The sequence below is a fragment of the Peromyscus eremicus genome, chromosome 7 (assembly GCF_949786415.1).
Source record: "Peromyscus eremicus chromosome 7, PerEre_H2_v1, whole genome shotgun sequence".
NCBI classification, from domain to species: domain Eukaryota; kingdom Metazoa; phylum Chordata; class Mammalia; order Rodentia; family Cricetidae; genus Peromyscus; species Peromyscus eremicus.
In genome coordinates this window covers 55,838,946-55,863,949 of record NC_081422.1, presented here as the reverse complement: position 1 = coordinate 55,863,949, position 25,004 = coordinate 55,838,946, and the positions used below count along the sequence as shown (strand labels likewise).

Genomic DNA, 25,004 nt, shown 5'->3' with positions numbered 1-25,004 from the left:
CTTTGTACTTTCCGCTCAATCTTGCCAAACCTAAATCTGTTCTTGAAAAACTAAAGTCTATTATTAAAAATTAAGTTCCACACATTCCCTAGAGCCCTGAGGTAGCACCAGACACACACAATGTCAACTCCCTTACTGGGTACCCCAGGCACTGCCATATCTAATTCTTCTATTTATTTAGTCAGAACCTGGTCAACATCTCAGATTCAGAACTCCACCAGGGAGCTAATACAGTCCCAGCTACCAAGGGGAATGGAGGGTGGATCCTGGCCCTGCTTGTGCTGGGATCAGACAGGACAGAAACAGGGGCCAGTGAGGTCAACCCATCAGTCTTCCCCATACCTCTGGAGCCTCTTTGGAGGTCCTTCCCTCACAAGGCTCCAGAGTCCAGCCCTTGCCTCCAGTGGGGGTTCTCTCAAGCGTCAAGTGACAAGACTTGCATGTCATTCCTCTGGAGAGGGTACTTTGCACCTGGGGAGCCAGCACCCCACACAGGGTCTGACCTTTGCCACCACCAACCAGCCAGCCTTACTGGAACCAGGTACAGGAACTATTCCCAGGAAAGCAGAGGCCAGTGAGGATGTGCCGGTAGGACATTGGTCATGGTGCCCATCACTGCTGCAGATGAAGACCAAGACCCTCCTCTTCGGACTCAGGTGTGGCAGAGGACCATTCTCCCATTGAAAAAGGAGCACATGGTCCCTGTGATGTGATCCCCACCCCCTGATGGGCTGGAGAAGGCTTGTTAATCCCATCAGCTGGATCAGTATGATAGACAGGGCTGAGCTCGGGCTGTAGAGAGATCTGGCCACACTGTGCTGCCCTGGGCAGAGGAGGAGGAAACAGAAGAAGGTTCTTACCTCTTGGGACAGGAAAGGCATGATCTGGGCTAAAATTGTGTTCAGTCTCTTTGCAATCTCTGTCTGCAAAGGAAACAGAGACCACAAATAAATCAAGTCACTGAAACAGACAAGTCAAAGTAGTACATGTCGCGTGCACACAAACACACACGCACGCACGCACGCACGCACGCACGCCTGCCCACTGCAGCCCCTTACTATGGGCTCCATGATCACATTTTAGAATGCTCCCAGTTCATAGAGGAGGTAGCCTATGCTAGGCGGGTCACAAGGTCCTCTATGGAGAATCCCTACTATATCAAAACAAAAACCACTCCACATTCCAGAAAACCCATGACAAAACTGAAATCTAGTGTTGAAAGAACCACTCTGCCCAATGACGCTCCGAACTGGAGAGGTCAAAGGCACGAGAGCCCCTGGGCATCACAGAGTGACAGGCTCTCCCAGAGCCAGCCTCACATGTAGCGGTCGTGGGGTTCCCTCACCTTCTGCTTCCACCATCCTTCTAACCCTTGCAGAACAGTCAGAAAACACAGCAGTAGGTAGGTCTTCAGTTCTCAAGGCCTAGTCTAAGAATGGAACCCAGTGGTTCCTTATACCCTCATACAGGCTGGTCACAGAACAGCAGATTACTTCTCTGTCCCCCCAGCCTCCCAGCCAAGCCCATGTTTAGAATGCCAAGCGCTTCCGGCGGGACTATGTGTGACTCAGATCTCAGATCAAGAGTGCTGCTGCTAAATGGTTAACTAAGCCCGACAGGAAGGCCTGGGACGCTGACAGACGACTCTTGGAATTGGCTTTCTTATCTTGTCTGAATCCTGAGCAGCCAGGACTAAGGTCTCAGAGCAGCCTTCAAAGCTTTCATCAGCACGCAGCCATCTTTCAGACAAAACCATGACAACAGCCTTTTAAAATCCTGTGATCATCTGCATGTCAGATGATTCTGCATGCGAAATCTAGTGTGCCTCAGTTAAACAATGCCCTCTGAAGCCTCACCAACAGAACCTGGCCTTGGGGAATTCCTGGGGCCAGCTCCCTTTCCACCTCTGGGCACTAAAAAAAAAAAAAAAAAAAAAAAAAAAATGTCTCCAGTTTGTGGAGAGAACAGAACCTGACAAGAGCCTAATGGGCTTTGGCAGCCCTGTGTTCTATGACTGCAAGGGCCAGGCAATCCAATCCAGAGAACCTGTCCACCATAGTGCACATTCCTGGGGGGAGACAGGGCCATGATGGAACACTTGGGTCTCCTCAGGAATAGGGCCAGATGTCCCAGCAGGCACTGCTCCGGGCATTTGTAGCAGAACAATTCTTTACTGTGAAGGCCTGTCCTTCAGACTCCAGACCAACTGCATTAGTATGGTCCCCAATTTCCAAGCTTTCTTGGGTAGGAGCAAGTAGCATTCCAGCTGAGAGCTGGTGGGACCCACATTTGCACAATGGTGTCAGAGAGCAGTAAGAACTCCACACACCAAGGTCTCTCAACCTTGCTGGTCATAAATTGTTCGTTCCACTGGGCTGTTTTGTATATTGCAAGAGTCTTAACCGAAGCTTGACTCTGGCCTCTTTCCAGGGATGTCTGCCATTCATGCCACTAGGACCCTTGGAGGATCACTGTGTATAGCCTCAATCAGACCACATAAACAGGAAGAAGCGTACCCCCAAACCAGGGCCCTTCTCACTTGTTCTTCGTCCACAATGAGTACAGAAGGGGGATGAAATACAGGTGAGAGCCAGAGGACTAAAATCAGTGAGCTAGCCTGGCTCTCACTCTTAACCAACAGAGAACGAATTTGCTTATGTCATATGTGCTAGTGAAGGATGGGAGGACCTATGAAGAGCAAACACCAGCCCAGCAGCCCAGCTGCCGAGGAGGCACACCGGCCCAAGGACTCTTGCCTCAAACACCCAGGGTGGCAATGACGGGAAACAGTACGCGCTCAATAAATCTGTGGGTCTGGAAAACAGTACGCGCTCAATAAATAACCTGGCCAAAGAGTAACATTACTAGTATTTATTCTCTTTCCTGGTGTGTCTGTGTGGTACATGCACGCTGCCTGTGCCTGTGCAGGTCACAGCCTGACTTTAGTGTCTTTCTCTTTACCTTCCATCTGATGTTTTGAGACAGATCTCTACTGAATCTGGAGCTCTCCACTTCAGCTAGGCTGGCAAGCCAGTGAGCTCCTAGGATCCTCCTGACTCTACAAACCCTAGTACTGGGCATTAGTGACTGTATTAGCCATCTCCCCAGCCCCACTCTCTCTCTCTGTGTGTGTGTGTGTGTGTGTGTGTGTGTGTGTGTGTGTGTGTGTGTGTGTGTGTACAGACTTCATGTTGTAGAGTGTCTGTGGCCAGGATTCCTGATGTGAGCAGCATCTGTGAGAGGGGCTGTGGTGGGCAAAGTGTTGACAGACCAGTGGAAGGGGGGTGGGGGTGGGCAGTGGCTCAAGCTCTTTACCAACAGGGTGAAAGTATACGCCTAGCCAGGCCAACCACAAGCCAGTTCGCTGGGTCTCTCGTTGCCCCATCAATTCCCCACATACCCAGGCAGGAAGGCAGAGGCCGACTCTGATCCCTGCCAGCCATTTGACCTACTAGAGCTCACAATGGTTTCAGAACTTATATCCTCTAAAGCAGGTTAAGGGTCAGGGTCTTGGCCGTTAGAGAAAATTAAACAGAGTTGGCCTTCCTCTTCTCCACACCTGTAGCAAGCTCGTGCCCACCAGTTTCCTACAGGAAACTTCTCACACCTTGCCAGGTCCAAAGCCCAGTATCCTGTTGTTAAGAAAAGGGATCCGGGGCTGGAGAGATGGCTCAGTGGTTAAGAGTACCAGCTGCTCTTCCAGAGGACCGGGGTTCAATCCCCAGCACCCACATGGCAGCTCACAACTGTCTGTAACTCCAGTTCCAGGAGATCCGACACCCTCACACAGACAGACATGCAGGTAAAACACCAATGCACATGAAATAAAATTTTAAAAAATGGGGGGAGGGAATCCCCTGGGATTTTGCATAGCCATGCTCAAGTCAAGGCCTGGAATCCTGGCCACCAAGTGGCCAAAGCTGGATTGCTCAGGAGCCCTGTGGGTGGCTGAGACTAAGCTGTCACTCCATGTCACCGGTCCTCCTACTCCACCCATCTTCCACAAACACCGACTAAGCACAAGAGCTATAGAACAACTCCAGAGACAGGAACCTCTAGAGGCCTGTGGTATTGACACCCAAGCTCAAACGTGATAGAGAGGCCACTGGCTGGCAGGAAGGATTGAGACAAGTCACCAGGAGCACTTGGGGGGCGGGGCATGCATCTGGAATACGCCTGGAGAACTTTTATAACCACCAGGCTTCCCTGTCTGGGCTTGCGTTTGCTTCCATTTCCTGTCCTGCCTCACAGCACGAGCAGTCGGCTACCACACCTTTCTTTGTCTGCTCTCCACAGAGAAGCACAGACTTGGCCTTCCCCATCTTGTACCCAGTCTGCTCGGTACTCCAACGAGCCCAGAGATGGGTATAAAAGCTATTTACCAATTTCTTGGGAGGGTCCATGTTACAGCAGTGGTTCTCAACCTGTGGGTCACAACCCCTTGGGGGGATACGAACAACCCTTTCACAGGGGTCACATATCAGATATCCTGTGTATCAGATATTTACATTATGATTCACAACAGTAGCAAAATTACAGTTATCAAGTAGCAATGAAGATAATTTCATGGTTGGGGTCACCGCATGAAGAACTGTACCAAAGGGTCGCAGCGGTAGGAGTTGAGAACCATGTGCTAGAGGAAGGGGAATGAGCTGCCCAGACAGAACCACTCTTGAGAGTAACAGGGAAACACTGACCAAGCCGACTGCCACCAGCACTCTGTGTACATGTCAACTGTCACAGCCCTGCCGGAAGGCACCTACCAACAACCTCTATTTTCCAGATGGGGAAACTGACACGCAGCAATTAAGCTACTCCACTAAATGACTTCCGGCCAGGAAGCCAAATTTCAGTAGGCTGAGACAGCTCAGAGAAATGTTTTTGAAAGAAAATCGACCGTCGAGGCTAATGATTGACAGCATTTCTGATTACAACAGCTGTCCAAACAGCATTTGATCCAACTCAAACAACCTCTAAGCACTCGCTCCAAAAAAGGGGGACAAGAATCTCGACGTGTGATTTCAACAATTAGGACAGGTCCCACACCACAAGCTGGAGCTAGAGTGTGTGCTAGAAAAGTCCCAGCGCTCAGGCACAATCTGTTACCAGTGTGGCAGCTGAGGTCCGGTGAGCCCGACCCATCCTCCCCACCTCCTGGGGACACAAGGCATCTCTGCCTGTGAGCCACATCTTCAGACGCACCTGCGAGGTGGCAGGAGGGGAGGGTGGCTTGCTTTGAACATTCTAGCGAAAGGTGTCTGGGGAGGCTGCTCTGGCCTTTCAAGGTGCTTTTTATGTACAGTTCAAAGGTGGCGGCGCTGGCGGTGGAAAGACACTGTTACTAATCTCTGAGATACAGACAGACGCAGCCAGGGAAGGGCCTGGGTCCCTTTCAGAGTCTGCGCTACCAACTGGGCGCTGGGGAGGAACATCTGCCCCGAGTCTCTGTTGAGATTGTTAGGCAAATAAACGACAGAAAACAAGATAGTGGGGGGCAAGTGTAATTTCCCAAAGAGCAATCTGTTCCCTGCGCCTTTGGAACGCCCGTTTGACGCTCCTCTCCTTATTAAAGCAAGACCTCTGGACGTCTGGCCGAAAGCTGAGGATACTTGAACACCCTGTAAGTGCGTGTCTGGAAGAGCAGTCTGCTACTGCATCTGCTCCAACTTCAGACCATCCCTGACCCTTGACCTATGACACTGCGTTAAGGAGAGGAGGGAGTCAACTCTTGGTCCTCACCCCCAGCCCTCACGTGCTGCAGCGGCTGGCCTCCAGCGTGATCCCGTCAGTCTTTGGCCCGTTTGCCTCCTCTAAGTGACCACGCTAGACACAGTGCACAGTGTCTCTGACAGTCACTCCACTAGACTGTCTCACTGCTCGTTAGCTGTAAACTGCCTGGTCGCCTGTACCGGCGGACTCTGAGAGCACATTCCATTTTCCCTCAGCCAGACCAGACACAAGGTGGGGGAGAGACCTGCCATGTTAAGGAGCACCGGAACCTCTAAAGCTGGAAGAAATGGCCCCGCGCCTACTCCCGGATGTCTCCAAGCAGTTTAGGCAAACCACTTCTCTTCTCCAGGCTTTCATTTTACCTGGAAAAGGCAAGGGCAGACCAGGCGGCTCATTTAGGTCCCGGGGGCCAGAGTCAGACTTTAGACCGCCACACGCTTCTGAATGGGCCGACTTGCTGTGTGACCCCCAACTTCCCACTTCCTCAGACAGCTCTGCGAAACAGAGCACCACATAAATGCCTAAATGAAAGAGCAGTGGGGCTGTACCAAGCCACACCCTGACAGCTGCATGAGTGAGTACTCAACAGTGGGCGGGCCTGCTGTGGTGCTGGCTAGGGCTGGGCCCTGGCGTCCTGTCTTCTCAGGAGCTTTTCGTTCTGTCCAACACTTCCACTGCATACAACTGCCCTAGAGGCTTTAGCAAGATGAACATGATGGCCAGTATTATCAACCTGACTGGCTCTGGGATCCCCTGGGAGACAAAGCTCTGCACGTGCCAGTCAGAGACTCTGGGTGGGGGGATGAGGCGGTGGAAAGGCTGAGCCTATATGCAGGCTGGCCTATGCTATCCCGTGAGCTGGGATCCTGAACTATGGAAAAAGGAGAGAGTAAGCAGGGTGCCAGCACTCGCTTTCCTGTTGCAGAATAGGACCAGATGCCCCCTGCTGCCGTGACCCCCCCCCCACGACCAACTGTACCCTCAATCTAGGAGCCAAGATAAACCCTTCCTTCCTTCCATAACTGGCTTTCTGCGTGTGCATGCTGTATGCACGTTTGTGTGCAGGCGTGTGTGTGTGTGTGTGCATGTGCACATGTAGGCCAGAGGTCAACTTGGAGCTGTCTTCCCTGATCATCCACCTTATTTTTTGAGACAGGGTCTCTCTCACTGAACCTTGAACTCATCAATTTGGCCATGCCGGCTGTGAACTTTAGGGGGTCAGCTTGTCTCTGTCCCTTTCCCCCGGCTGGAATCACGGAAGCGCTTTGGCAGGTGTTGGGATCCGAACTCAGGTCCTCACATCTGCAGAGCAGGTGTTTTACCAACTCAGACATCTCCCAACCCCCTTCCGTTGCTTTGGTCAAGGTGTTTTGTGACACCAACGGGACACCGACTGATACAAGCAGTGGTGACACCTCTCTAAGGACCTCCTGGACAGATCTTGAGGTGTACAAAGAAACATTCCTTCATCAAAACTCTCTCATTTATTTACTAGGATGTAGCACCACGTCTGCTGGGTGGGCAAAGGGCTGTCCAGCCCAACCAGGCTCCTGGTGAGACCTCTAAAATAAGGGTGTCTTCCTTGGAGATCAGGACAGTGTCCTGGACGGTCACGATGTGAGTCTAGACACCTATTTGCAGATACATGGGAGAAAGACAAGGAACAGACGCCTGCCTACCTGAACTGCGAGCAAAGCCAGACAGAACCAATGATTTCCATCCCAGCTGTGCCCAGCCTGCCGGTGTGGTCTCTGGAAAGCCCAGTCCTGTCTCAGGACCTCCGGTTAATCCTCTAGACTCCTGCATCTGAGGTGGGGCATCAGATCAGCTCTGGGATTCCCCAACTTGAATCAAGTTTTACCTGGTTCTCTGGGTAACTAAAGAGAACCTGCTTCATCTTGCATTAAACGAGAGGAAGTCTGGGGTGGGAGCTGTGTAAAGATGGAACTGACTCTGGGCCAAGCTTCATAACTACCCAGCAACCAAAGATTAGAAGATTCCAGAACAAAGTGGCTAGGCAATCTTGACTTGACATATCCCTTGTATTTCCTAGGCACTTCTAAATTAATAGCCCCTCAATTATTGACTAAGCTGGTACCCTTGGCTAGGCAGTTTCTCCACGGGTTGAGCCAGGTGGTATTTATCAACAAAGGAAGGACAATAGGGGAGGGGGAGGGCAAGGCAGCTAACAAAAGCCAGGGTGGTGTTCCCAGGCCCCGTTCCCTCCATGCCACAGACCCTGCTGAGGAGTGAGAAAGGGATAAATGATCCACTTAGCAGCCTGGGAGATGATGCTTGCCGCTTCTGGGGCAGTGAAAAAGGAGGGGGGGGGGCGGGTTTACATCACAGATTGCTTGGTGATAGGTGAGCCTCTTTAAAGGCTCTCTTAGCACTGACATATTGATTAAATTATATATAACTACAACACCATTAAATATTTACGCCCTCTGAAGAAGCCTGCTGGGGTCTTTATGCTAGGAAGACTGAGTACGAGGAAGGGCCTGTGCCTCCACATGACCCCGAAGACCTTTGTCTTATACAGGGCCAGAACGGCAAGGCTAGCTGGGGTGGACGCCTCATGCACCAGCCCCTGTGCCCTTCCCCTCAGAGGAAGGAAGTCACACGGGCTTCCCAGAGCCTGGGGTTTCTGAGTGGTGACATGACCCTTCTAGGCACTTCCCTGAAAGAAATTAGCCTTCCTTGTTCTTGTAAGAAGTCTACATGCCAGGCAAGCGAGCGGGGGAGGGGCTGAGTGGGAAGGAACTGCAGCCCAGTCTGGAGCCTGCACCCTTGTCCCGGAGGGCTGTCCTTGCTGTCCTGGGCCTGTTTCTGCAGCATGGAGGAGGTGTGGGCAGGGGTATAACACACTGAGAGCTCTCTGATAGGCCCAAGTGCCAAGCACAGGAGCACCCACAGGGCCATGGAGGCACTGCACCTCGGAAGGCGGAACTGAGCCCAGATGACAGCCCACGTCCCCTTCGGCCCCCAGCTCTAAGACTTTCATTTCTCTGACTCTCACTTTCCATCCACCCAGCTTCCTGTTAACAAGATCCAATAATCTTTAAATATTTGTTCACTTTAATTTCTTGGTTCCCAAACACATTAAACTGCTTGCCTCCCGCCCCCTACGAAGAAAGACAGTTCTCAAAGAGCCCGCTTGTATGGACAGAACAGAGGGAGCTTTTCAGATTACACCTTCCCCCAAGCTGCCCACTCATCCCAGGAGCCCCCCTCCCCTTTCCTCCGCCTCCCCTCGGATAACCCCCTGTTCCCTCCCCCACCTTCCCAGACTCCATTGGCCAACTCCTGTGAGGAGGAAAAATTCTCAATTCATCCCTGTAGGGTTGCCATGGCAACCCCCAGCCACCTAATCCCCCCTTGGAGCATTATGCAAATCTCCCCCTTGCCCCTCAACAGGCTGTAAAAGTCACATTACCCTTGCCGAGGCAGCTCATTAAATTTTGGGGGTCTCCTCACCAGGTCAGGGCTACAAATGAAACCAGCTGCTTTGACATTTTGAGGACAGGGGCCTCTCTGGGAAACGGAGGTAGCATGAAGGGAAAATCGAGGTGGTATGCAGCAGACTGAGTAGGCAGAAACAGAGCCCTATTCTATTAGAGCTCACAAGCCTGGAGCACATCCCCTCCTTAAATTAAAATTCAGAGGGTCAACGGGTCTCCTTTCCTCAAGTAAGTTGAGGCATTTTACAGGCCATGGAAATTAAGTTGGGGCATTCATCTCCCCATCTGCTCACTCTCTAACTGATCTTCTCAGACAGAAAACCGCCCACTTCACAGACGAGGTATATGAGGTCTCAAGAGGGCAAGGGGTTGCTCTCCACAGACCAAGCCAGAAGTGACCGAGTCTCCCAGCTCCAAGAACCTGATTCTTCCCTTACACGAAGGGTCCTCTCAACCAGGGCTGATTCTGGCCCTCAGAGGACGAGACAATCAGCAATGTCAGGAAACGTGTCAGGACCACAACAGTGCTACTGACAAGCGAGGGTGGGTTAGAGCCCAGGGGAGGCTGAAGAGACCCCAGTGCATGCATTTTTACCGCAAAGACTCCTCAGCACTGGAACCAAAGCCCGAAGTGGTTCTGGGGTGGCGATCACGATACGGCCCAGGTCAACAGATGTGGTTTCCTGACCTGACCCTGCCAATGGGTCCACCCTTGAGACCACACACAAGTCATCCAGCCCCTTCAAACAGCAGAGCACCTGCTACATGATGCTTGGGATGGTTCACATATACTGCAGGGTTGGGATGCAGAGTGGCTAGGCAACAACATGAAATGGGCCCAAGGGACCCTGGCCCCTTCCTCTCCTCTTCATCCTCCTCCCTCTCTGGGGTCCTGGAAATTTTGAGGTTCTATCTGTCCCGCTGTGAGAACACCCTGCTGAGACCTGTCTGTGTGCACCCTAGACATCCCTTCCCATAAACCCCATGGCTCTCCCCAAATCCTGCAATGTCCAGAAAGCCACATGCCACACAGAAAGCCACGTGCCACACAGGGGCTAGTGCAACTGGATTTAAACAGCATCTAAAACTCAGTTCCTCAGCCACCACGGGGCCACATTTCAATTGCTCGGCAGTCCGTGCAGCGAACGGCGACCATGTTGGGCAGTGAAGATACACAAGCACTTCCACACTGTGAAGACTCTGGACAACCCTGCTCCTCTCGCAGGTAAGATTACATATGCTAGCACTCACAGAAGCTCACAGAGGTCAAGCAGCTGCCCAGAGTCACGCTGGTGGGGCACAGATCAAGGGACCCACTCTAAAGCCCCACTCTAGAGAGGGGAATTGTAGCTGGAGTTTCTCTCCGGGTCTCGCCAAGCCCCCGCAGTCCCGCCGCAGCCCACTTACAAAATAATCACTCAGATGCTTATATTAATGGCTCAGGCTTCTTGCTAGCTGTTCTTATATCTTAAATTAACCCATTTCCATAAATCTATACCTTGCCATGTGGCTCATGGCTTACTGGTACCTTACACGTAGCTGGTCATGGTGGCGGCTGGCAGTGTCTCCTGACTCAGCCTTCCACCTCCCAGACTTCTCCTCTCTCTTTGTCCCGCCTATACTTCCTGCCTGGCTACTGGTCAATCAGCTATCAATCATCCACATCAGGGAATCTAGAAAACCCCATCCCCCACTCCCCATGCCCCTGGTTTTCTGCCTCTGGAGGTCCTGGACTCCATGCACAACACTCCAAATCTACAGACATCCTCGCCGAGTCACCCATGTAAAGACAGGCTCGTCAGAAATCCTGCCCCAACCTTGTAGGCCTGGGAAATGTCCCTGAACTTTCAATATAGGCATTCAAGGAGTCTGCAAAGAAGGGGTCTCTCGAGAAGAAGCAGGGTAAAAATTCGGTGAAACAGCAAGGCAGGGGGGAAGCTAAAGGCTGCAGGATGTCCTCCCAGGGTGTGATGGGAAAAGCTAGAGTCAACACCACAGGAGGACTGTGGCAGCGGAGGAGGGCAGCTGCGGGTGACTCTGGCTCATGGAAGCTCTTCACTTCCTATGGGATAATGTGTGAGATCCCTGACGGGCAGAGGCGGGAGCTGCTTTAACCTCCATTCCAGACTGCACACCCCACCCCACCCCCGGACTTCTCCAAGGCAAAGCTGCGGTCTTGTCCTGGAGAGAAACCAAAGGAAGGGGCTCTGCTAGGAAAAACAGCAGTGGTGCTTGAGACGAGCCGGGGTACCTGCGTGACCCCAGAACATCGTTCCACCCCGCTGCCATCCAACTCTACCGTGCTGGTCACCTGGCCCCACATCCCAGACCCATGGGTCACCTGCATCCCACTGACCGTCCCTCTCCACTTGGAGGCCAGTGTGAGGGTGAGGGCACGATGCCCACTGGAATCCAAGGCTAGGGCTGACTCCACTCCCTGCACACTGGTCTACACTAAACCACCCTCCTCTTCCACTAAGCAAGTGTGTGTTGCTTATCCGACCAGCGACCTCAGTTTTAGACCCTGAGTCAAGAAAGACCTTCATGTCTTGGGGAGTGGAGGCGGCCTGGCCTCGGCCTCCCTTCTCCCTCACCCGGCTGCTGGCCTGGGTGGAGTCCAAAGCCTTCAGTCCACCAGAAGGAGTTGTTCACCCTGACCCAAGTTGTACTGCACAGTCCCTTGAGACAGGACCAAGGGGAAGAGCTCTGGCTGAGTTTATGTCTCCACCTGAGGGGAGACGAAGCCTTCCAATATAAATTAAACAGTCTTTCTCAGAATTACAAGCAACCAACCCAAACCTAAGAGAGGAAAGAAAGGCAAGAGAAACGAAGGCCAAGCCCTAGGAGCCCCGCCACCAAAGCCACAGTAAGGCAGGCCTCACGCTTTCCTTCAGCCCAGACAGAGCAGGGTTGCCTGGCCCTTCCTCATTCCTGACCACACCTCAGCTCTATCACCTCTTCTTCTCCTGCACCTTCCCTCCCTTCCGCTTTTGACCTGATATCGGATATAATGAAAAACAAACAGAAAATACTTTCCAATCAAGGTGCAGGGCACTAACCACCCCCTTTACAATCACCACCTGTAGAGCCCCTAGGCCTTAGAGACCCGAGAACGCCCTGGGTGATCAGCACATGAGCAGCAGGAGCACTCTGGACTGCAGCAGCATCCTTCTGCCTGAGTCTCCTACAAACTGGCCTGTCTCCTGACTACCAGGGAGAGGCATCAAGACTCAGCCAACACAAAACCACCCCGTCCCTCAGAGACCTACTGCTCCACATCCCCACCCCTCTACACCCACACGGAGAGGCAGCCCCCTCTCCAGACACACATAGGTCATCTCCACACCCAGGTCTATAGGCGTCTCATACACTTGCTCCGGAAACCAACGGCCCAGTACTTCAGTCGAAAACGCCTCATCTGCTTTGCGATCAAGCGCTGCAGGAGTCTCAAGTGGCTACATTACTCTGGTCTATGACATGTGCAAGATCACCAGTTTTTGTGTCCACATGCAAAGATGTAGTAGCTGTCTCCGACCGCTGGACCGTCACTCAAGAGTGGGTAAAGGAAGGGCTGGAGAGATGGCTCAGCGATTAAGAGGTTAAGAGCACTGACTGCTCTTCCAGAGGACTGGGATTCAGTTCCCAGCACCCACATGGCAGCTCACGACTGTCTGTCCAGGGGGTCTGATACCCTCACACCGATGCACATAAAATAAAGTTAAATTTAATTTAAAAAAAAAAAAAAAAAGAATGGGTAAAGGAAAGGGACCCAGGCTCCTTCCTACCTTTTGCCGAGAGAACTTGGCTATGGAGAGACTTGGTTATGGAGAGACTTGGCTATGGAGAGATGTGAGGACCACCTACAGCTAAACTCCAGGATTTCCTGCCTCTCTGACCTCACCCCTACCCTTCCCACAACTAGGCACTGGGTTCTCACTTCACCGTCACTCACAGGGTGGCTGAGGTGCAGAGAAAGGAGGCAGGGGGCTCTGTTCAGTGAACTCTCTAGTTACCAGAGATCTCCTCTGGCTTCCCTCAAGCTTGGTACAGCCTTTCAATTAAGAATACCAGCCCCACACTACCTATAATCCTGGTTTCCAAACAGGCCCCTTAGACCCAAGAGCTCTTCAGTAGGAAGGGGCCTCCTGAAATCTGACCAGGCAGTGGGGAAGCTTGGCTCCAACAGACTGTTCTCCACGTCCTGTCACGGCAGCGCCTGCATTCAGCCATTGCTCAGCAGCCCAAACCCCCCAGTCTCTGGCTGTCATATAACATGCCCAGCAAACAAAAGAATTTGAAAACTCTATAACAACCAGAACTGAGACTCCCCGCTCCCTCCTTGAGAAATTTGAGGCCCTGATGTCAGCAAGGAAAAGCGCACCCACAGTTTTGGGTCTGGAGTGAAAGATGCCTTAAACAAGCCCAATATATATCTCACTGCTCTCAGGGTAGGTCATTCCTCTCCCTAAGTTCTCTTAGCCCCAACTGGAGGGGGGGGGCCTTTATTCTCAAAGGGCCGAGAAAGAGAAGGAGCCAAGAGGAGGAGAGGTACAAGAGAAAGGAAGGAAGCATCTTGGATGTGTCTCAGAGAGCATTTGTTGAAAACAAGATATTGTCCCTTTAAGCATATAAAAACAAGGCCCTTGAGCGTGCAGTTCTCACTCTGGTACACAATTATGGGTGCTTTCAGCTGTCTAGCACTACTTCAAGAGCGCTCTTAAGCCAGACTGTCAATGGCATGTTGAAAGCTATTTTGCTGGCTGCTATCATTAATAGCAAAGTGGAGAGCCGGGCTGATGAGAATTAAATATGGGGGAGGGGCAGGTCATACCCAGTCATTACAGAATTACCAGTATGAGAAAGGAGACAATGCCACTTTGGGGAATAGAGTTCAAACCAGAGCATGATGGTGGGGAAGCAGACAGGGGCGGCCACAGACGCCCCAAGCACCCCACCCCCACCCCCACCCCATGCCAGATGGACTGGAGCCAGGCCCGGGAGAGCCATATGGGGACGGAGGGAGCCACCGAGTCGTGGTGACTGTGAGGGTGGAGAGGCCTTTGGATAATGCTGTGCTGCAAAATGTCACCACCTCGCCTCACTTCTCAAGTGCGGGGCCTCTGCCCTCCCCCGATCCATTCTTCCTGACTGTGGCTTCCTGAATGTACTTCACGGCCATCTCAGGAGCTGTTGTCACCTGGGAGCAGCCCTGGCTGGCGGCTTCTGCCTTCAACAACTCCCCTCCCACCCTCCCTTGAGACGGCCCCACTCAAGTAACAGTCCTTCTGCAGGGACATCTTCTCTGACCCGTCTCCGCTTTCCCAGGAAGAGTGAAGCAAGTGTGTGGCAGCGGCCGCCTCAGCGCTTACCTCACTGCATCGCAATTACTTATTTAGAGGCCTGATGGCCCAGCGGAGGGAATGGTGTCTCATTCGGCCGGGTAACCAAGCCCGGCCCACACCCAAGCACATCCCAGACCCCTAATAACCGTTTTGGGAAGGGATCCAACTCTCTCATTTTGCTGATGAGGAGACTGTGTGCTGAACCACAGAGAGCAGCCTGTAGACCGGCAGGCAACCCACAGTCACAACCCCCCACTTCCTTCTCAGGGCTCTATGCAGTGCAGGTCCACCCACCCACCCACAACCCAAAGAAGGAAACCCCACGTGTTTACTGAGCACCTATTACACACTGAGTGTGCTCGGCAAAGGGGCGTCCTCCATAGCTCCGAAATGAGACAAGAAGGTTCACATTGTGTTGTGGCAGATCACAGGGGAGAGGCCCGCTGTGAGTTGTTTACCGCCTCCCGGTGTCCCAGGATTTTGTACAACGATACAGAAAAACATTTTCCTATGTAAAAAGGGAATTTATTCCTTGGCTAACTCTCCTTCAACAATATGGAATCGAGGGCCTCAGGAAAGGCGACCCTTCCTGGGCAGAGGGAGGACTCCAAAGAGGATGAGGAGGACGAGGAGGAGGAGGAGGAGGAGGACGAGGAGGAAGAGGAGCGGGAGGAACTCTTGGCCCGCCACGCACTCCTGCTTCAGGAAAGTTTCTGGAATAGTAGAATTGGGAGTAGGGTTCCCAGCAGCCTTAGTATCTTTATCTAGTTCTAGAGTCGGTCTCAACGGTCAAACGCGCAAGAAGGAAAAGCCCGAGAGGTACAGAGAGCTTCGCCCTGTACAGTTCTATGGTCTCCTACAGACAAGGGATCGACAGAAGCCGGAGATGAGAGGCAGGCGGCCTTGAGGGTTGGGTCACCCTCTAGCTGGACAGGACAAAGGAAAAGGAGTTTCAGGCACGGTCATTCCCAAGGTAGAGCAGGGATGGGACCCTTCCAGGGAGATCACACAACCCCCATGTTTCCAGAGAGGAGCCACAGGGCAGCTGAGGTCACACAGAATCCAGGGCACGAATGAAAGGTGCTCCCAGTAAAGAAGTCAGTGTCACAGCTCAACCCAGAGGCCACACACACAGGCACCGCCCTAGGGTCAGAGTGCCTGCACCCCCACCTTACTGCCACCGAGACCCGTCAACTCCTTGGCAGCATCCTTCCAGAAAACCCTGTCGCCTGGTGGCTCTCTGGCCACACGGTCCTTTAAGCTGCTTTGCCTGGAAGCCTTCGGCTCTTTTCAGTCCTGGGTAGATGGCCACCTTGTGGCCGGGGTACAACAGTCACAGGTTATCCTGCCCTCTCCTCATCTGGGCAGCTGCCCTCCGTGTTATTACCAAACCCGTCCAATCATTAGTTGTGCAAATAGCTGGCGAAGGGAGATGGGACTCTGAACACAGAGGGTTCAGCTGACACGGTTATACAACCCCAAACGGGATACTTTGGACTTTGGTGGAGCCAAGTCTGCAGCCTGAACCTGGCTGGATCACACAGCGTGGAACAAGCGGAGGTAATTAAAGGCACAGCGTGCTGTGAGTTACCAGGAGAGGCTTGCTACAGAAGAGGCCAGGGGTCGGAGGAGGAAAGCGACGGCAGGGATCTGGGTATAGCAGCTCCAGTCTCTGGGCCTGTTTCCTCATCCATGACATGAAAGGTTTGCCTAAGAAGCTGAAGGGCTCTTCCAGCTCTGGGGCTCTGGAACTTGCTTGGGTTACCGAAAACAGGGACTGTCTAGTATTGGCATGATGCTGCCCCCAAATCAAGACGCCTCAAGTCAGCTTTGCCAAACATCAGTGCTCACCACCGGAGGGTGGAAGGCCAGCCTGCCGGCTTCCCCCAGCACTGCATGACAGTTGCTCTGGAGTCTGTTTCTAAGCTGGCTTTGTCATGTGCTGCTGACACTGGAAAGGCACTGCAGGAACAAGACGGGAACTGATGAGCCGGTCAGCCATCATCGCCTCCCTGGCCCTCGCTGAATCATCCTTGACACCCTGCCTGGAAGTGGGAGCCTGGGGGAGGTGGTGACCTCTTCAGAGTCCCAGCCAGGCCTGTGATTCTGTAATCTTTGCTTTGCCATAATTAGGGAGGGAGGCAAAAGAGAAGGAGGACCCATTTATTACTTCTCTGGGATTTGACAGCTTGAAAGAGAGAGAGATGGGGGTGGGGGGTGGGGGGAGGAGACGGGGACAGAGAAGCAGCCAGGGACAGAGCCAGCCTCAGTGAGTTTAACCTCTCAGTAAAATAAAAGCGGGCTGGACGTACCTCATCAGCTGCCCTCTGTCAATACTTGGGACCATCTGGCAGAACGCAAGGTTCTCAGCTAATTGGCATTTCCCATGGAGCCAGTGAAGAAGAGCTTTTGAAAAAATATGTGGCGGTGGTGAAGTGTGTGTGAGTGTGTGTGTGTGTGTGTGTGTGTGTGTGTGTGTGTGTGCAGGTCGAGGATGGACAGACACACTTTCCCAAGGTGCTAGCTCTGTAGACCATCTATTATATAAAAAGTACATACAGTCCCCACCCCCACTTGCTTAAAGATGAAGAATCCAGCCTGTTTGTTCCAGGCAGATGTAATCACACAGTCAAGTCTAGAGGGCAGGACACTGCATGAATAATTCAAGCATTTCAGTCACTTGATTGTGTGTGCAGATAAAACACCAGTCAACCGCTAAACAGGTCAGCTGATAAACTTGTTTGCTCAGGCCTAACCACCATCGCCAAATGCACCCAAGACCCACACTACAATTAGTGGCAGGGTTTTCTTCTACAGAACCCTGTAGGCCTAGGGAGTGGCCAGCACGCCATTAGGTCAGGGTTGTGTTTCTCCTCTCTCAGTCAGGGTTTCTCCACCTCTTTGCCTCTTTGTTCCTACACAGCCACAGGGTGAGTTCACCCAACCCAGAGACGTCTTGGCATGCATTGGTGCTGGGAAGGGGCTGGAAGGCAAAGGTAAGGCACCAGGAGCAAAGGGCCTAGCTGTGGAAGCCAGAGGCTCTGAAATGAGCCCTAGCTCTTGCCATGCCAGCTTCCTGGATGCCTTGGTTTCCCCACCTATAAAAAGAGGGCAAAGATCGCTCTATCCACCACTAAGGGGATTAATGAAGACAATGTGGCCAGATCTCAGGCATTCTCCCATCTGAGAACCCTGTTTGGGAAATGGCCAGGAATCCCAGACGAACACAGCTGCTCTGTACAGAAGCCCCACCACCAAGAGCATTGAGATACTTAACCCTTCTGGGTTCACGGCATCCCCAGGGCTCAGACAGTTCTGCTCTGCCAGCCAAGGTGACTTCTTTGTGCCCAACAACCATCCACTCAGACACGGGCAACACCACCCATGCAGACCTCAACATGCAAGGACATATTACACCTTAATTAGAAGCTCTTACAACAACAACTACTGCTATAAATTTTGAACCTGGGTGCAATTACTCTCTTTAAAACACGCCCAAGATACTATTCACAGAGGGAGGGGAGGACTGGAGAAAGGGAAGAAGTGGTACTTTGCATAACACCCCAAAGTCCTTAAAACACCTGAGACCCCAGTTTCATTTCATCATGCATTCTTCCTAAACCAGCCAGGCTTGGGCCAGTTCTACCTAGAATGAGGCACAACCCATTTCTGGTCTGTCCTCCCCAGGAGAACCTTCTTTACATATAAAGCAATGTCTGTTTATTATTTCTGTGGGCCAAGAAGTGAAAATGTGGTGGCCTCCATGCATGCATGCCTAGGGAACCAATTCCTCAGGAAACCACAGCTGGCTTCCCACATTGCTCACTAAATGCTGGCCCCTTTCTGGCTACCCTTCACCCAACAGCAGGGCTCCCTACAGGAGGGAAAGGAAACCAGATTCAAAAGGCTCTATAGGAAGCCACTGGAGCGGGCAGGAATCTGCACGCTTGCCCTCAGGGTCACCTGCCCTTCTCACCTGCCCTGGGTCCTGCCCCCTTTAAAGAACAAAATTTAAACCTTGTAAATGACTGTTAATTTAGAGCAGAAAATCCATTCAAGTCACGGTCACCAAAGGCTAGAATGAGTCAACAGCCTTCTGAGATTTCAAGAACACCAATTGTTAAAAAGAACAACCGGCCTGCGCGCCGTTTATACGTGCCAAGTCGATGCTAATCGTCCGCCAAGCCAAATTATAGGCAGCCTCTCCTCGGAACACAAATAGACAAACAGGCCTCTCCCACGGCCTGGCCTAGCTCAGGACTAGCTACTGATAGGCACTGAGATAAAGGGTGTTTCTATTTGCTGGGTTTGAGGTATACTGTTATTAGAAGGGTGACAATGTGAGGTAGTTTACATATCCATCAAAGGATACCACACTAGCTAAACTGGTTTGACTTCAGGATTACAAAGCTGAGCTCAACTGCCAGCCATCTCAAAAGGCCTGGCCAGGCTGGCCCCTGGGCAAGCTACTTCACCCAAGGGCTTCTTCAGCTGCCTCCTGTGAAATGGGAACATAGCTGCCTCCAAAGGAAGAGTTGAGAAACTCCCCCTAAACGCATGGCGCGAGGATTGCATTTCACTCTGGCTTTCAGTTGTTCTAGGCCGTTCGTGGCTTCATTCCCTTACATTTAGACAGCTCAGCCTGGCTTTTAAGGCCCTTGAAGTGTAATTTTATCAAGGCAGTACATCACTGTTTTTTTTTTTTTTTTTTTATTTGCAAGAAAAAGAAAGAAAAGCAAGGGGGGAGAGGGGGAACTTCGCCTGCATTTCCTTTTTGAGAATTTTACATTAAACAGATAACAAAAGCAGTCCTCCAGGTGTTGGTAGCTAGGGCAGATCCTGGGGTACCTACAGTCCAACTTTCTACCCAGATCCCAGACCAGGCCTAAGTTCACCAGAACAAATGCTAACAAGGCAACATAACCAAGGAACAGCAAAGCCCCAGCAGCAGGAACTCACTGAACATTCACCCTTAATGGCCCAGTGGGAAGACCAGGCTCATTTTCAAATGAGGACCCATGCTGCGCCCCCCCATATCCACATATTTTAAGTTTTCTATAGATACATATATACATTTATTAAAGAGAAAAAGCACGTACCTGTTTGTGCATTTCAATGTTCAAGCCATAGGACATCTCATAGTACTACAAATTTAAAAAATGCCATTAGCAGGCAACACAGGGACACCACTCCTTTTTAACCCCCCTCCCCACTCCCCCAGGCTCTGGCTAAACCATTCACTGGGTCCAAAGAAGCTTTAGTCCACCCACAAAGACAGCCTATGGAGGTTCAAAAGCTGACAGGGGAAGTGGCCAAGCGTTCCTCTCCACTCAAGAGAACCTTACACACAATAGGAAGAAGAGCCGGGCCTCCCCTCCCACAAACACCCCATGTGCCATACATGCTGTTTATACAAGGTACGGGCTCTACAGGGAATGCTCCACACCCGCCTCCTCTTGTCTTCTGAGAGTTATTCAGCACTAGGTGGAAGGTCTCTTATGTGGAAAGACTGCGGCCGGCCTGCCCTTTAGTGGCTCCCATGCCCACTCCCAAAAGGAAGGTGTCAACTTGAAGGAAGACACTAAGTTAAAACATGGTCTGGCTCGGGGAGGTCCAGACTCCCAACTAAGGAAGTCCTCGAGGAGGGGACACGGATGTAGAGGACTTTAAAAGGTTCCTCCAATCTGGAAAAACTCTAGGGAAGGCAGGCCCTTCTGTCCCATTCTGGCTAGATCCCAGCTGCCAAACAGAAAAGTTTCCGAAGACTCCCAGGAGGACTCCAGGAGGGATTTTTATACAACTCTGACAGCGGCTCACCCTACTCTATGTTAAGGCAACCAGCCCCCAGGGAAACCTTCAAAACACAAATGAAAAGCTCTTTACAAAGGTGGCCTGGAATGCGGGTTTGTTTCTCTTTCGGCCCCTACTCTCACCAGCCCTCCTCCAAGTGGCCGGGAAGAGGAAGCTGAAGAAGAGAGCCCTCCAAAGGGCTGTCCTGAAGCCGGGCCTGGCTCAGGCCTGCGACGGTCCCAGCTGGACCCATAGCCTGGGTGCCCTGCCCTGCCCTCCCTCCGCCCTGCTGCGGGCTGCCTCTCACCATCACATAATGGCGCTGCATCTCCGTCTTCTCGTTCGCCAGCTTGTCGTACTCCACTTTGAGGCTGTGGGGGCAGGAGGAGGCGCTCAGGCCTGGCGCCTACACCGCCTCCTCAGAGACCCGGACCCCAGGGCCTCGGGGAGTCACTTCTCTCCACTTCCCCAGCACCCTGAGCACCCCCATTATCGAGCATCCCCTGGGCAGTAGGGGTGGCCGCCTGCCACACGGAGCCTGGCTGTACCAACTCCAAACTTCCCTTGATCTGCGAGGGGACTCATCGCGGCCACGCGGGGGCGGCCCCTGACGCCGGATCAAGACCCTGACCCCCCACCGGGCGGGGTTTCGGGAGCTAGGCGACCGCAGAACGCAAAGGGTTAAGGCGGCGCGCACCGAGAGGGAAAACAAAAGGCGGAGGCCCAGCCACCCCGCTGCCCGGGGTCGGCGTCCCCTCTGTCCCCGCGGGGGGTAGCAGGAGCGCGCGCGGCCGCCCTCCTCGCCAGCCCCGGGCCACCCCCTGTCCACCTTACCTGTGATACTGAGCTTGCAGGAACTGGAATTCGTCTTTGATCCTGTCACAGGACTCGGCCACAGTGAATTTAAATCCCGGCTGCCCAGGTTGATGGGGAGCCTGGAGCCCACGAGAACGACACAGGGGAGAGGAGTGGGCACATCAGACAGGCTCCACGAAGCCCCTTGCCTCCGCTGGGTCCCTGGTTCCTTCCCGCCGGGCGCCACCGGCAAGGCCACCACCCCATGGCCCAGAACCTTCCTAGCAAGTTTTTCTCCGCTCTCCCGACGGGGCCGGGAAGAGGGCGCCCCGACCATCCCCAAAGCCAGGAGGGTTCCCACGGCCAAGTGCCGCGGGGGTGACTTGGAAGACTTGGGAGGAGGGGTCCGGGGAGAGAGCCAGAGTCCCCCTCCAAGACAGGCCGCCCCCGGCCACTCGAGCGCAATTACCCTGAGCTCTCTACTGCGCCCCCCCACCACAGCCCCTTTGTGTGAACGCACACACGCGCGCGCACCATAAAGGTAGCAACAAGCAAAATGGAGGTGCTAGATAAACTGCCTCGTTTACCCTGCCATGATAGATGCTTAAATAAGCCTAGTTGCAATTACTCACCGGATGTCTGCCTTGCGGATACATGGCAGGGAGGGGTCGCGATTCCGAGAGCTTGGAAGCGCCGAGAGCCCGAGCCGGGGATGTGCGGGGGAGGGGGGAGGCGAGCCCGAGCGGGGGGCGGCCGGGGAACCGAGAGCTCGCCCCAGCCCCCCCCAGCCCGCTCTCGCAGCGAAATCCCAGAGTCGGGCGTGCGCCCCAAGTGCAGACAAAGAGCGGCGGAGCAAGCGGCAAAGTCGTCGGCGGGCTCGCGCTTTGTGCGCTTAGGGCTCGGCCAGCTTCGGCCAGCCGCCTTCCCCCGGCTGCGTGGACAGTGTCAGAAGCCGGGGCTGTGCGGACATCGTCGGCTCCCTGGTGGCTCCAGTGCGGGATCCCGAGGCCGGGGAGGGGGGGATCCTCCTGCCCCCTCGCTGGTCACTCAGCACGATGAGGCTGAAGGGGGGCGCGTCTGGGCAGCCCAGAGCATCCGGGGCGCGTGGGTCGGGTCCCAGAGGTGGCCGGGCCCGGAATTCGCAGCGAGAAGAGAAAGGAGGCAGGCCACCGAGGTGACGGCTTGAGGACCGAGGGTGAGGGTTGCAGCCCAGCGAGGGCGCTTCGACGCCCCCCCTCGGAGAGGAGAGCCTGCTGTTCCTTCTGCTCCTGTCGCCGCCGCCAGCCCTTCCCAGGGCCGAGGAGGAACTCCGGGCTCAGTCGGTACAAATCATGCGCCCTGGCATCCTAACTCCAGCGGGCATGAGAAGCCTCGGCGAAGGGGTCCTCTCTGCTCCCAAGTAGAGCGTCAGCGTCCCTGGCGAGGAGCGGTCGGCGTCCCTGCCGCCTCGGAGCGCGCAGGCTGGAGAGCACGGAGGGGAAGACGTAGCCCGAGCCCGGGAGCTCTGCGGCTTCTTTGCTTCCTCTCAGCCTGGCTCTCCTCTCCGCGCCCGGACAAACCCCCCAAACACACGCACTCAACACACACACATACACGCACGCACACACACACACAAAAAGTGCCTCGGACCTGCGGATACCACACACAGACAGGCGAAGGGGGCCGAGCACGAGGTCTGAACTGCCGCGAGAGCAGTTCCAAATAGGGACTGAAAAGTAACAAAATAATGTGGCGGCTTCGCCTAGCGTCGGCCAATGGGAGCGCGAGGCTCCCACGTGGGGCCACGGGACTCGGACTGCGACTGGGCGCCGCTGGGCGCGACGTCACAATGCCCTCTTGTGTCTAAAACTATGCATGAAAAGTAGCAATCAGGCCCTACCCGCTGGTGACTTTCGCTTGGGAGTGAAAAACAGCGCTCCTCACATCAGGAATTAACCGAAAGACATATAATAAATAGATATATATTATAGTGCTGGGCTGCTAGGGTTTTTTTCCTTCTTTTTTTTTTCCCACGATCTACTAGCAAATAATTATTTGGCGGGAGGGGAGGAAAAGAAAACGAGTAACAACAAAAGGGGGAAAAAAAAAAGGACAAGCTGTACAATCCTCAAAACCTGTGGCTGGTAGTAATGGATCAGTTGATTCTGTAAAGGCGGCGAGCGATTGCCCCCTCTAATCTCATTAGGGCTGCAAAGCAGCCCAATTAGATACTATAAAACAAACAGAATCACTTTGTCAGTTTAATGTTTTCACTTCAGAAGATTTAGGACCGATAAAATGCTGGCTCCCAAAGTTACCTCCGACCTCTAAGACTGTTCCCCAAACTGAGTTTCTCTTTCTTTTATCCGTTCCTGTCCCCTCTTCCACCCTTGGGCGCCCCGCTTTTCCTCCTTTGTTCATTCGCCCTTCTTTTCAGAAAGCCAAATAAACAGCGCCTCTGATGCGCGGCGGCTGCCGCCGAGGGGGAAGTCTGAGAACTCTGGCTTGGCGGGCAGCGCAGATGGAAGGGCCCGGCTGTCTGCGGACAACAAGCTCAGCAGTGCGGCTGGCCCCGTTCGGGGTTCTTGCCCTTTGGGGACAGCTACGTCCTGGCCGCAGCCTTGTCAGAGCGGGCTCCTCAGCTGCGCTCCGGGCCCGCGGTGGTGAAGGGCATGCACGGAGTTGGGGCTCTCCTGGCTCCGACCCAGAGCTCCGACCCGGTTTCTTGGCCTGCTGGCCGGCCCGTACCACATGCATCGGCAGCCACCCGTGGAAGAGCGACTGCGAGCCTGGAGCTGCCACGGTAACCAGTCTTGACGCCCAAGGGGGCGCAGACATTAGACTCTGGGGCCCATTTGCTCGCAGGCAGGGGTCACGTCGGGCATACTGCCCACCCTGGGTCCGCGGGCCTCGGAGAGCCACCACCGAGTGGGCCGCCCAGGTGTCCCCGGGTCCCTCTCTGCTTTCCCACCAAGCACGCACGCAAGCACGCACTCCGGGCCCGCTGCGGGCGCGCGCGAGCCGCCGCGCGCCCCCGGAATCTATATTTTCCCCTCATTAGGAGCCCGAGGTTCGCGTTTGCATCTTAATGAGGAGTTGGGAGCGCGCGGGGACCTCCACGTGAGCGGCCGCCCCGAGATGGAGCCTCCCAGAACCCGCTCCGGCCGCCGGCCGCGACCGCGCTCTCCTCTTCATTTATTTATTCTCCTAAATAAAAACATAAATCGTGTACGGCGCGCACCGAAAAGGGGAGTGGGGCAGGGAGAAGCCCAGCTCGACAGATGCGAGCATCTGGCCGCAGCATCCATTAGTCTCAAAATGGCTCCTCTTTTGAGCTTCCCTCTCCCCTCCCCCTTCTTTGCCCTCCCCCTTACGTCACGGGTGGGCGCACCCGCTTCCTACCCGGCCCGCCCCTTTCTCGCTCCAGCCCCCACGTGGGGCGCGCCGGCCACGCCCCAGAGCAAGCCTAGAGACCAATCATAGACAAGCAAAGAGCCTCTCGACTACTGATTGGTGGAGATGCCGGGAGCTGTCAGTCCTTGACTAGAGCTGTCAGTCAAAACCACGCGGGGTGGGGGAGCGCTGACAAATGCCGAGGCTTCTGAGCCTCCCGCTTGCAAATAGTGCTTGGAATGGCTGCTTAATTAGCTTTGAATGGCTTTTCCTTCCAGCTCAAACAATCTGTCACTACCATGTGGTATAAAGGAGCCATGCATAAAAAAGTAAGCAGAGGCTAAATATCAATTTGATTTTGTGTATCAAAGGAATATTTTATTTTTCTCCCTAGTAATGAAACGTATCAATTTAAATAATAAAAGGTAAAAACACACACAAACCCTGTTTAAAAAAAAAGAAGAAGAAGAAGAAGAAGAAAAAGGATAGAAAAAAGAAAGAAAGAAAATCAAAA

General features: G+C 53.6%; 1 protein-coding gene across 11 annotated transcripts in view; it reads right to left on the bottom strand.

The window, feature by feature from the left end:
- Positions 1–22,911, bottom strand: part of Tle3 (TLE family member 3, transcriptional corepressor) — a 46,758-nt gene extending 23,847 nt beyond the window's left edge. For 6 of the 11 annotated variants that reach the window (XM_059268033.1, XM_059268036.1, XM_059268039.1 and 3 more), the window contains exons 1-5: positions 21,751–22,910; positions 21,158–21,258; positions 20,631–20,694; positions 19,633–19,677; positions 861–923 (exon numbers count right to left, since the gene is read on the bottom strand). In XM_059268033.1, the coding sequence (XP_059124016.1) occupies positions 861–923; positions 19,633–19,677; positions 20,631–20,694; positions 21,158–21,258; positions 21,751–21,774 (297 nt within the window). In that variant the 5' untranslated portion in view covers positions 21,775–22,910. Of the gene's footprint in view, positions 1–860; positions 924–19,632; positions 19,678–20,630; positions 20,695–21,157; positions 21,259–21,750 lie in introns of all 11 variants that reach the window. The other 5 variants (XM_059268031.1, XM_059268034.1, XM_059268035.1 and 2 more) reach the window with 1 other exon arrangement.
- Between the last annotated feature and the right edge of the window lie 2,093 nt (positions 22,912–25,004).